At 39.1% G+C, this 13252-nt stretch overlaps 1 protein-coding gene across 10 annotated transcripts in view; it reads right to left on the bottom strand.

The window, feature by feature from the left end:
- The window catches only part of UBE3D (ubiquitin protein ligase E3D), a 234012-nt gene that overhangs the window by 132400 nt on the left and 88360 nt on the right, over window positions 1-13252 (bottom strand). For 6 of the 10 annotated variants that reach the window (XM_078447109.2, XM_078447113.2, XM_078447114.2 and 3 more), the window contains exon 9: window positions 11484-11622. The exons of 1 other annotated variant lie outside the window; for it this stretch is intronic. In XM_078447109.2, coding sequence (XP_078303235.2) covers window positions 11484-11622 — 139 coding nt within the window. Of the gene's footprint in view, window positions 1-1500; window positions 1761-10923; window positions 11061-11483; window positions 11623-13252 lie in introns of those variants that run through there. 3 more of the 10 variants (XM_078447112.2, XM_078447110.2, XM_078447117.2) reach the window with 3 other exon arrangements.

Here is a 13252-nt window from a genome sequence, read left to right on the forward strand (position 1 = left end):
ACCCCTCCACGGCTTGTGCATGCGTGCACTCTCTCTCTGTCTCAAAATAAATAAATAAACATTAAAAAAACCTACATATGTACAACTCTAAAAAGAGAAGAAAAGGCACCAGTACCTAAACAATACTCAGCTAATTCTTTACTCTGGTTTAGTCTATGTTCCTTTATTATAGCTTCAGACAATGCACTAGACAGCCTTCTGTATACAACAGATTAATCCAACTGACCTCAATTGTTGAAAGCTAACAGATATTAACTGCATGAAGCCCAGGTTGAAGGTACAGACATCCCTTCCCTGCCATCCCAACATAATCATTTCTTTGCAACTATCATTCCCAACTTCTAAGCTAGTAAGAAGCAAACATGCTGATCTTTATCTTTAAGGGGAAGCCAGCCTTAAGTTGGATGTCAGTCTTTCCTCTTCAGGTGAACTTAATTCAGAAGCTTTCACACTACTGTGAGTCCTTCAACTACTGAAATTTAGAATCAGTGGATTTTTGAGCTGGAAGAATGAGAAACCTGAGATCTAGGCAGGTAGGTGATTCATACCCCATCACACTGGTGCAGGTAGAGCAGCTGAGCAAAATGCAAACCCATCTCTTGCCTCCATGCCAGGGCTTTTCCCTACCATGTCACTTAGCAGGTCTAGAAGAGCAAAGATGGGGGGGCACCTGGGTGGCTCAGTAGGTTAAGCATCTGACTTTGGCTCAGGTCATATCTCATGGTTCGTGGGTTCAAGCCCCACATTGGGCTCTGTGATGACAGCTCAGAGCCCGGAGCCTGCTTTGGATTCTGTGTCTCCCTCTCTCTCTGCCCCTCCCCCACTCATGCTCGCTCGCGCTCTCTCTCTCTCTCTCAAAAATAAATAAACATTAACAAAAATTAAAAAATAGAAGAGCAAGGATGGAAAGGACAATAAAATAACTTCATTTTGTTTCTCACCATTCTTTTGGCCTAGTGCCCTAACACCTTTCCTGTTCTAAATCGTTTCACTTTGGTTAAGCTATTCGTCGTTTCTAGGAGGGCTCACGAGAGGTTCTCAATGGAGACTTAGAGCAGTTCCACCTTGCAATCCATCATTCCCTTAAAGGTTGGCATCATTCCCAGGCTGCTGTTTCCCCCTCCAGCCAGCAAAGCTCCTGTGAACCACACAGTAGCTTCCTCTATGGGATAACATGTTCAGTCATTTCCATCTTGATGCTACTTTATTTCTAAAAGCAGACATATTTCTTTAGCCTCCTTTCCAAGGAAGGAAGACCCACCACCAGGAAGCCACTTGACTGAACACAGTCGTGCTAAATGTGTGAGAAAGAGCCAAGTCCTCTTGTTACTATAGCTCCAGGCAAGAGGAAAGGCCCACATTTTCGAAAGGTTTCTTGGAATAAGCAATCATTTATAATTTATTTATTTACAAATAAATGCAAATGTAAAACCACTGGAAAATTCCTAAGTCACAAATGTTTCAATGTGGACCAGGATCCAGAGTTGGAAACAAGAGGCAAACTTGAAAGTACTAGAAGCCTGAGGGAGAGTAGAGAAGGAAAAGGAAAGCAGAGAAGTCAAGCTTGGGCTGTCCAGAGAATATCCCAACTTTCTTCCTCTTCCTTTTCTCTAACGGTCCATCTGCCAGGGTCTTCTCATGAAGGAGTGATCTGGGTCTCTCAGGCTGGAAGAGCTGAGGGCCACACAGCTCTCTACTCCCATCATTCCTGACCCTTCTTTGTAGCTACTAGGAAGGTCTTGTGATATGGATTCCATTCTCTTGGAGAGAAAAAGATAAAAACACATAATGTGGCTTCATCTATACTTTTCTTCAGTTACACACTTTCAAGATGTTCAGGAGAAATAAGAACCTAGTCCCTTTAAGGAACAAAGTTATACTATTCAGCCTTGGTGGATAAATTATGAATAGCTGGGAGCAGACAAAATGATTCTGTGTGCACGTACTTTAAAGAAACTTTATAATCTAACCCAATCCCCTCAATGTACAGATAAAGAAACTGGGACCCGTACATGTTACCTAACTAGACCAGGTTCGCAAGTCCAGTTGGTGGCAGATCTAAGACTACGCTACACCTTGAGTGTCCTACCAGACTAGACTTGCCTTGAGAAGGAGAGAGGAGTCAAGAGGTTGCACATCCCCGAAGGAAGGAAGAAACTCAGAGACTGTGAGATACTGGGATGTTAGGTGTGCATAACTGAGTGGCAGCAAGATGACTTGGAGAGGTAACTAACACCTGGATTTTACAAAGCACCTGACTGTAAAAGGAGGGGTCATGGTAGAAGAAAACAAGTAAAAGAAAAAATATAAACACCATGACAATGCTTCAGGTTACTTCAAAAGTCAGGGATTGTGTTAAGTGCAGGTGAATAATGAAAAGTGATGAGGAAAATAATTAACCTGAGTTCGTGAACCAGGTGTTCATCATAATTAAAAGATTTTTTCCCTTTACGTTTATTGGGAGTATATTCTGTTATCATACAAGTGTTTCATACCTTGGTCCTGGAACAGCTTTATTAGAAACACTTTGGCTTTTTGTTACAATGCAGATTCCTGGGCTCTCCTCCAGAGTTACTGACCAGAGACCTGAATTTCAAACAAGCTTCCCATGGATCCTGACATGTAAGAATCAATACAGCCATAATCCCATCATTGCAGAATTAGACAGACCCTGTTTGTCTTCCAGTCTTCCTCACTAGGATTTCAGAGTTAGAAATGCAGAGAGAGTGAGTGCCCTCAAATCACAAAGGTTGCTGAGAGCCTACCAGGCTGTGCCATCAGGCCTTCTCTCCCCACCATGTCTAGAAGGACAGATGGGCTGAAATGGACTAGGATGTAGTTGGTTTAATTATAAGATTCTATCTTTTTAGGCTAAAAGTGCAAATACGTATCATTTTCTAATGAAAACCACATTTGCTACCATGAGTATGCACTTCCTTTAGAGTCGGGGCAGGGGGTGGGGAAGTTAATATATTAAAACAGCAAACAAGACAAGAGACAGAATTATTATTTTTTATTTCTTTTTAATGTTTATTTTTGAGGGGGGGGGGGAGAGAGACAGAGCCTGAGTGGGGGAGGGGCAGAGAGCGAGGGAGACACAGAATCCAAAGTAGGCTCATGAACTCATGAACCATGAGATCATGACCTGAGCCAAAGTCACACACTTAACCAACTGAGCCGCCCAGGCACCCCAAGAGACATAATTATTGACTTTCTGGGCTATACCTCATTCCTGCTTCTCTCAATAAGGACAAAGCCAGCCCAGTCAAACTCTCCTACCAAGTAGCAGCTCCTCAGAGTACAGGCCAGTGCCATGCACAGCCTGGGAACTATCCTGCTCTGTCTACAACCCTAACTCCTAGGTAGGGATAGAAATTCCTGAGAAGAGGGATGTGTGGCGGGGAACACACGCGGGGTGAGTGGCTTCTAGCTGGCTCTCCGCCTGGCCGCATCCTCCAAGCTCTCTCTAGAGTAGGGCAGAATGACAGTTGGATGTGAAAGGAGGCAGAGGAAGCGAGAATCCATACTAGAGAACCGTATTAAACTAAGGATACCTACTCATTTTCCCAAACCAAGAACGCCCTGCAGGGCAAAAAGGGATGAAGAAGGCAACATCCTTTTCACACCCAAATTGCTGAAGCCAACGCTCAGAAATCTGTTTAGAGGAGAGACTGAAAATGGAGCAGTAATCACTACTTCTGAGACTGGATTCCCTAAATATAATGAGTAGCACTCAACTCCTGATTATCTCTGCCCACCAAGGACAAAGGAATTAGCAGGAAAAAAACAAAAAGGCTGACACTTCTCAGGAGTTGAGTGTGCCAACACTACTCTCTTAATTCTCTGGAATGCACACAAGGATTACCATGAGAGCTGAGCACAAATTCTGGCAAGTGTCTGCCCATCTTGATGCAGGTCTATCTGCCTCCTGTTACATCTGCAGCAACCCTTGGACATCTGCCGTGGCTCACAGCCTCCCACCTTATCCATGCTCACCTAATAACAGGACTTTTTATACAAAAGTCCCCCAAGGACCTTTAACAGTCTCCAGGAAGACTGTCTTCGTGCCAGAAGATTAAGCAAAGGAAAGAGAATACTGCCAGAATCTCATTCTCCATTCCAATGAGGCCAGTTTTATACTAAAATATATTTGTACTTGTGTATGTATGTGTGCACATGCGTTCTCAAAGCATACATAAAAAACACTAACAAGAATTACTCTGCAATGCCAATATTGGTTATTCCTAGTGATTTTGATTTTCCTTGTACTTTTCTGTTTTTTATCATGAAAGTGGTAATTTTTATCATGAAAGTGATGATCTTTTAATAATCATTTTGTAAAATGTTACTTTAAAAGGCAGAGATGGAGAAAGACAGATACCATATGGTTTCACTCTTATGTGGATCCTGAGAAACATAACAGAAACCCATGGGGGAGGGGAAGGAAAAAAAAAAAAAAAAAAAAAAAAAAAAAGAGGTTAGAGTGGGAGAGAGCCAAAGCATTAGAGACTGTTAAAAACTGAGAACAAACTGAGGGTTGATGGGGGGTGGGAGGGAGGGCAGGGTGGGAGGGAGGGCAGGGTGGGTGATGGGTATTGAGGAGGGCACCTTTTGGGATGAGCACTGGGTGTTGTATGGAAACCAATTTGACAGTAAATTTCATATATTAAAAAAAAAAAATAAATAAATAAAAGGCAGAGATGAACATGGCATGTAATAGATAAGGCCATCTATGTTGTGTGCTGCCTAAAAGTAGATGAAAAAAAGAAACTTCACTTTCTCTTCTCTGTAGCCCTTTGTTGCTAATCATCTGTAAAGTTCTCAGGGCTTTGCCTAACGATTTCTTAGATCCCCTATAGATTACATACTACTGTACCATAAGCGCTTTTTACCTGAGATGCCAACAAATGGCCAAATGATTAAACCAAATTTTCACATGTTATTTTCCTTTCTTCTTCTCTCACGACAGAGATATTAGCAGGTGGTGGGAAAGTGGCTGGATGGGAGAATTATTTGTAAAATTATTAATTTCTGAACAATTGAGAAGTTGAATATATGGTTTTTATATCATGGAAATGATGAAATTCAACTATCAGTGGATTTCTTAAAAATCAAGTAACATAAATGAGAATTTCCTGCTCTAAACAGTATAGAGGGCCCTTATTCAAGATGCTTCATCTAGTTTACCCTTCCCCAGTGAATACTGTATGATTTCAAATCCTTCTAGAGCTGAGAAAATATCCCTGACCAACCCTAACTATCAGATGGTAATAGATAAGGCCTATAAAGCTTTTCTGTTTCTTCCTCTCTGCATATTTTCACTATGTAATTCAACCACACAACATACACATAAAACTCTAATCTGATGAGGCTCAACTTTTTTGCCAGGACCCATAATGCTTGAGAATGTTACACTGCTCCCACATTCGAAGGCTGTGGTTCTCTAAAGGATGATATTAATAATAATAATAATAAAAAGGATAATGTCTGTGAAAACATTTACAGTAACTGTAGAACACAGCGATCAACCTGTGGGAAACAAAAAAGCTTTAATTTGGGTGCTCTATGCCCTTAGAAATGCCATCTGCACAGCTGGGAAGGCCTGGAGTAGCTGATGGAGCTGGAGTTAATGAGGTAAGGTATGGGAAAGAACAAAAAAGGTTTCCTCAGCTCAGGGCTCAAGGCAGTGGATCACTCCTTATCTCTCAGCTGAGTATAAGTTTCCAAGGAACACTCATCTTGAGAATTCTCAGTGGGAGGGAGTCAAGCCAGAAGTTAAGGGAGAGAGATAGTTTAGCCAGATGGCTCAGTCTATTAACGGAGCCCTCCGCCATGTTACTACTTAGTTACTCCATGTCTCTAAACGTGGAAATGGAAGCATGTGTAAGTTGGGAAAACAATGCTCACCTGGGGGCCTTTGGGGCCTCTGGCCTGATTAAGTATACAACAAGAACACCAAAGTCAGATCTGGTTTCTGATACAATGTTTGGATTTTATTCTCATTGCAAGAGGAAGGTCACAGAAGAATTTCATTCCCAGCTTAAAATTCTTCTAAGTCCATTCTTCTTCTTGGGGCACAACAACTATCGTATGCGCTTAGCAATCCATCAGTGATTCTCAACCAAATCCTGCATTCTGTTTGCTTATAATCACACTATGGATATTAAGATATGCTGGTAACACAGAAGTTAAAATTATAACAAAACCACCAAAAGATATCCCTATTGGCTACACTGTAATTTAAGAAGTTAGAATTTCATATATGTAAATAGCTCTAATTAATAAGATAAACCTTTCCTTTTGGGATTTGGCAGTGATAACAGCTCAAGCAGGAGTGCCATTTGAATCCTTGGAAAACCTAAAATAACATTTTTACAAAAAAAGTAGCAGTGCTCACAGTTAACTAACTTGGCCTAGAAGGTAAGAGAATTGGAAATGTAAAGGTGGTGTCTTAACAAGTGTCATTCTACTATTTTATAGCTCTTGCCAGTACAGCACTTTAAAAGATGTGTGTTACAGTGAATTTCCAACTGAAAGAGTAAATCCCAAATATGGGCAAAATTAGCAGCCCTGTTCCTTGCCATTGTAATAAATGATTAAGTAGGTGTTACAAAGATGAAAAAGCAGAGCATCTCTTTCTAATCCTGACAGACATCCTCCCCTTCTTCACTGATCCTTTATCTTGCAGTGAAGACCTGCATGAGGAAGTCGATTCCTGGTATGTTCCTGATAAGAATGCATATTTCCAGGGGTAGCAGCAGGGACTACATCGCTTTAGCAGACATTGTTCGTGAACTTGTGCCAAGTTTCTCTGAACCTTGGAAACTGGGAAAGTGTCTGTGTTCCTGATTAATAATATTCAGCAAACAGACTGAAAGCAGAGGAAGTATAATCACTAGTAGAGAGGGATATACAGTAACAGAGCTCCTGTGGTTAAGCTGCTATGAGGAGGCACTCACACCATGAGAGCAAGCATGGCTTTCATGCCCATGTGTCTACCTGAGCCTGAGTTAAGATCCCTGAAGGGATTAAGACCTCCTCTGTTCTCATGGAGAATACAGATTGGGCCTCCTCTCAATTTTCCCATAGCCAGTTTAAATTATTCTTTTACCTTCAGTCTCTTTAAGGCTTGAGTTAAGGCTACTTTGTAATAAAATTATCCCCAATTTATATCACACATGGATGATTGTTCTCTCTCCCCCAAAGGCTGTAAAACCCTCAAAGTTAGAAGTCATCTCTCTTGATCCCCACTCACCCATCATATAAACATTTCAAACAGTACATGAGAAAGTGAAATAAATAGTAACTGTCTTCTAACCTCGCTTCCCAAAGATAACCACTATTCAGTTTCTTGTATCTTCCTCCATAAATGTTTGTGGGCAAACACAAACTTTTATATTATTCAATGTTCGATCCAATGAGCAAAACTTAAAAGAAATACTGTAAACTAAGGTGCCTCCATCTATAAATCACACACATTCCACATCCCAGGACCTCAGCAAGTTCTGCATTTAGGTGCAGGCGGAGTTACTGGGGCACAAGCCTCGTGAGTCCAGCTCTGTCTCTAACATGGTAGGATTTCCCTGGCCAACTCACTCCATCTTTCTGAATCTCAGTTCCCTCTCCTACAGAAGAAGATGTTCTCAAAGGTCAGTTCAGGGTTGAGGCTGAATCAAGTACTGATTAATAAAACAGGTACACCAAGGCCAAAATATGAATTGGTATTGAAGAAAATCAAACATAACAGATTACAAGGAGAATATGGTTGTGAATTAGAATGGAGCAGTTATTTAAAAAATACTTTTAATTGAGGTTTAATTGACATGTAACATTATATTAGTTTCAGGTGTAAAACATGATTTCGTATTTATATACATTGCAAAATGATCATCACAATAAGTCTAGTTAACATCCATCACCATCCCAGTTACAAAAAATTTTTTTTCTTGTGATGAGAACTTTTAAGATCTAATCTGTTAGCATCTTTCAAATATGCAATATAGTATTATTAACTATAGTCACTACACTGTATACTATATCCCCAGGACTTACCTATTTTATACCTGGAACTTTGTACCTTTTGATCACCTCCACCCAGTTTGCCCTCTCTGTACCCAAGAGGTTGGTTATCTTTGGTTTGGGTTTTGTCTTTTATAATCCACATATAAATGAAATCATATGGTATTTGTCTATCTCTATCTCACTTAGCATAATCCCCTCTAGGTCCATCCGTGTTGTCACAAACAATAGAGTTATATTCTTTTTTAATGGTTGAATTGCATATATACCCCACAACTTCTTTATCCATTCATCCACAGATGGACCATTAGTTTGTTTCCATATCTTGGCTATTGTAAATAATGCTGCAATGAACATGGGGATGCATATATCTTTTTGAGTTAATGTTTTCATTGTCTTTGGATCAACACCCCGTAGTGGAATTGCTGGATCATATGGTAATTCTGTTTTTAAATTTTCGGCCAACAGGTTTCCGTTTTCCACAGTGGCTACACCAATATACAATTCCACCAACAGTGCATAAGGGTTCCCTTTTCTCCACATCCTTGCCAACACTTGGTTCTTTCTTATATTTTTGATGATAGCCATCCTAACAGGTGTGAGATGATAGCTCATTGTAGTTTCAATTTGCATTTCTCTGAAGACTTTTGAAGTAATTTTTTTATTTTAATTTTAATTTATTTTTATTTTTTTAATATGAAATTTATTGAAGACTTTTGATGCTGAGCATCTTTTCATGTACCTGTTGGCCATCCATATGACTTCTGTGGAAACATGTCTGTTCAGACTTTTTGCCCATTTCTTAATTAGAGTGGGTTTTTTTGCTACTGAGCTGTATGAATTATTTATATATTTTGGATATTAACCAGATCTATGATTTGCAAATATTTTCTCCCATTTAGTTAGGTTACCTTTTCATTTTGTTGATGGTTTCCTTTACAGTGCAGAAGCATTTCAGTTTAATGTAGATCCCCTTGTTTATTTTTGCTTTTGGTGTCAGATGAAAAAATCATCACTGGGGTGCCTGGGTGGCTCAGTCAGTTGGGCATCTGACTCCTGATTTCAGATCAGGTCATGATCTCATGGTTGTGAGATTGAGTCCTGTGTCCATGCTGGGTGTTGAACCTGGTTAAGATTCTCTCTATCCCTCTCCCTCTGCCCCTCCTCTGCTCACATTCACTCTCTCTCAAAAAAAAAAAAAAAAAGACAAACCATCCATCACAAAGACCAATGTCAAGGAACTTACTGGCTATGTTTTCTTCTAGGAGTTTTATGGTTTCAGGCCTTACATTCAAGTGTTTAATCCATTTTGAGTTTTGAGATGGTCCAGTTTCATTCTTTTGCTGTGGCTGTCCAGTTCTCCCAACATTCACTCAAGAGACTGTCCCCATATTACATTTCATTCATTGAAGAGACTTTCCCATTGTATATTTTTGGCTTCTCTGTCATAAATTAATTGATCATATATACATGGGTTATTGCTGGACTCTCTCTCCTGTTCCACTGATCTATGTGTCTGTTTTGATTACTATAACTTTGTAATATAGTTTAAAATCAGAAGTATAATACTTCTAGCTTTGTTCTTATTTGTCAAGATTACTTTGGCTATTCAGGGTCCTTTGTGATTCCACACAAATTTAAGAATTCTTTGTCTAGTTCTGTGAAAAATGTCGTTGGAATTTTGACAGGGGTTGTATTGAATGTGTAGGTTGCACTGGGTGGTATGGATATTTTAACAATATCAATTCTTCCCATTCATGAGCACAAAATATCTGCTCATTTATTTCTTTTTCAATTACTTTCATTAATGTCTTAGAGCTTTCAGTGTATAGGTCGTTTACCTTGACCAAATTTATTCCTAGGTATTTTATTCTTTTTGATGCAATTGGAAATGGGATTGTTTTCTTAATTTCTCTTTCTGATAGTTTGTTATCACTATATAGATACACAACAGATTTTTGTATAGTGATTTTGTATCCCGCAACTAATTCTTCCAGTTTTTGGTAGACTCTTTAGGATTTTCTCTATGTGATATATCTTCTGCAAATAGTTTTACTTCTTTCCCTTTCTAATTTGGATCCTTCTTATTTCTTTCTCTTGCCTAACTGCTTTGGCTAGGACTTCCAATTCTATGTTGAACATAGTGGGTGGGTGGGGAGGGGACAGTGAGCATCACTATCTTATTTCTGATCTTATCATTGAGTATAATGTTAGCTGTGCGCTTGCCATATTATGGCCTTTATTATCTTGAGATACGTTCCCTCTATACACACTTTATTGAGAGTTTTTATCATAAATGGATGTTGAATTTTGTCAAATGCTTTTTCTAAATCTATTGAATGATCATATAATTTTTATCCTTCATTTTGTTAATGTGGTGTATTAACACTGATTTGCAGATGCTGAACCATCCTTGCAACCCTGGAAGAAATGCCACCTGGTGTTGAATTTGGTTTGCTAATATTTTGTTGAGGACTTCTGAATCTATGTTCATCAGGATTATCAACCGATAATTTTCTTTTCTAGTGGTATTCTTGTCTGGTTTTAGTATCAGGGGGATGCTGGCCTTGTAAAATGAGTTTGGAAGCATTCCCTTGGAGCAATTTTTACAAACAATTTCCTGAGGTATACTTCATAGGAAAATCCACATCTTGTTTTACCAGAGGTATATCAAGCAATATACACTGATCCTGAAGTTATCTTAGGATACAGCCACAATACTTCAGAGGTAGAGCCAACCCATGTTTACTCATTTCTCAGCAATGCACGTGGCCGTCTCACAAGCCTCAGAGAGCTTATGAGTATTTTTCCATTGTCAAGAGTCATAGATAAGTTCAATGTTACATTCAGTAGCTACGGGATAACTTAAGCAACTAGTTAACACCTTAACTCTCATTTGCCACCTCATTGACAATTAGCTGCCTACTAGGAAGGAGGTCTTCCTGTTGATCAGACCACATATGCTGTTCTGTCCTGTTTGTCTTACTGTGACCATGTCCTGATAAAAATCCAGAGGAGGGTCAAAGTGATGAGGGAAGAACCTGGCAGAGAGGGAAAAGGTGCCAGAAGTGGGTAGAACACCATCAGCTTAACTTAAACATCTATTTGGCGATTTGGTTGCAAGCTAAGAGTAGCAAAGCTACTCATAATGGTTGAAAATCTTTGTTCTAGGGCAAAGCTAGGAAAAGGAAAACGCATTCACAGTGTCTTTGTCAGATGTTTTTGCCATTTTTCTTAGAGGCAGGAGAGGTGGAGGTTAAGAGAACAAACTCTGGGGTTAGACAGATATGGGTTCTGCCACTATTGGACGATTACCTAATCAGTTCTGAGCTTATTGTGCTTATTATTATTATCATCTGGAACTCTGGGTTCTGTGAGCTATCTCCTATGAAACACAAGATCCTCAAAAAACAATTCACAAGTGAAACTGAAAAATCATACCAGGGTAAAGGAGCTGTTCCTACCTGAAAGGAATTCATATAGCGAAGCGATGGAGGTAGCGTGGCGTTGTTCCTGGATAATATCAGCAGCAGCTCTAAGCAGGTTGCAGAGGGCAGGGTTAGAGTGTGGATGCTGATGTCACTTTCCCATGCACTGGAAAGCCTGAAACACATTGATACGTATAATTTCACAATTCCATCTGGTCATAATTATTTCAAAAACCTGATGGAAAGAAGACGACTTTCAAACGTGGAAGAAGATGCAATGCACAAAAAAACAGAAATAAAATGGCTATAGTAAATATTCACAAAGTAAATGTCCAAGACATTTTTATAGTGTTTTTGATACAAAACAGATGGGTTAGGCAATTTTTTCGAGTCAACATTTCATACTCAAAGAGTACAAATAAGACATGAAATGCAGTCTTATTTGTAAGGGACCTATTTGGGGTGGGGAACGGATAATAGCTAACATATCGAATTTTTCCTATATTCTGTGCCCTCTTCTCCATGTAACATCTTGTTCAACCCTCTGATACCTATGAAATAGAACTGTTGCTATCCTCCTTCTACAGATGTGCAAATTGTTTCTGAGCTGGATATGCCCTATGAAGTTTCTAGTTAGCTGATTTTCAAACCTTTAAAAAGTGATGTAATACTTTTATCAAAAAATCTTGTAAAAGCTCCATTTATAATATAAATAAAAGCAAAGCTGCTCTCTTGGAGGGGGTAAGGTTGGCAGGAGGCTCCCTTCATCTTCCAAAGTAGCCTATGAAACATCTCTGCTACATCCTGTTGAACCTACTAGAAAATTCTTTCATTCAAGAAATGAGGAAAGTGAAGGCTGGAAAAGTAAAGAGACTTCTCTGGGATGAGATACATGTTTAGAAGATGATATGGCTATGTCTAGAATCCTGGTTTCCTGTCTTCCCATATAGTACTTAAAATGGAAAATCAGATAATCATTATGGGAAAACAATGTAATAAGAATAGGATGTGTCTTATGCTGTCAAATCTTTTATTTACTTGAGTATTTCCTGTCTGTGCCCCTATCATCAACATGTCTCTTAACACTGTCCTAATTTTTTAAAAAGAAATATATATGTGTGTGTGTATATGTATGTATGTGTATATATATACATATATATGTGTATATATATATGTGTGTATACACACATACACACACACATATATATATATATATGTATGTATATATATATTCTATTTATATAAACTTCTTTCTATAAAGCTACCTTTAACCCAGTCAGGGGTGAAATCTAGAATGTCGAAGAGCATCAGTGGTTGAGGGAATAATGGATTTTAACATTTATATGATGAGTCATAGCAGATAGTTTAGCTGCGTCATCAATCAGGTTACCTGTGCTAACACATTTCTGATGTGGGTTGGGAAATTAACTCTCTGAAGCATTTGCCTACTAGTCAGACTGGAATAGGACACTGCCCACTTTCCCTCAAAATAGTCCCTTTTCAGCAAGGCCACATATGATTGTCTTCTCTGTGTTTTAAAAACACTTCTCCATTATTTTATATTGATCGGTTATATTATTCTTTCTCCTTTCATTAATTATACAACATTTTCAACATTTCTCTGGCGTGGAAACAAAAATCTTGCTGTCTTTGGTAAAAGCCAAATGTAGGACCAGTGCAGTGGCTCTAAACTCATTCTCTCTACCACCTTTCTTATGCCCTCCACAAACCATTTCCGTTCCCTGAACTGCATACACTAACCACACCATGCTAATGCAGTTTTCTGGGCCGGGAAGGCTGCAGGC

The sequence above is a fragment of the Panthera onca genome, chromosome B2 (genome assembly GCF_046562875.1).
Source record: "Panthera onca isolate mPanOnc1 chromosome B2, mPanOnc1 haplotype 2, whole genome shotgun sequence".
In the NCBI taxonomy this organism is placed as follows: domain Eukaryota; kingdom Metazoa; phylum Chordata; class Mammalia; order Carnivora; family Felidae; genus Panthera; species Panthera onca.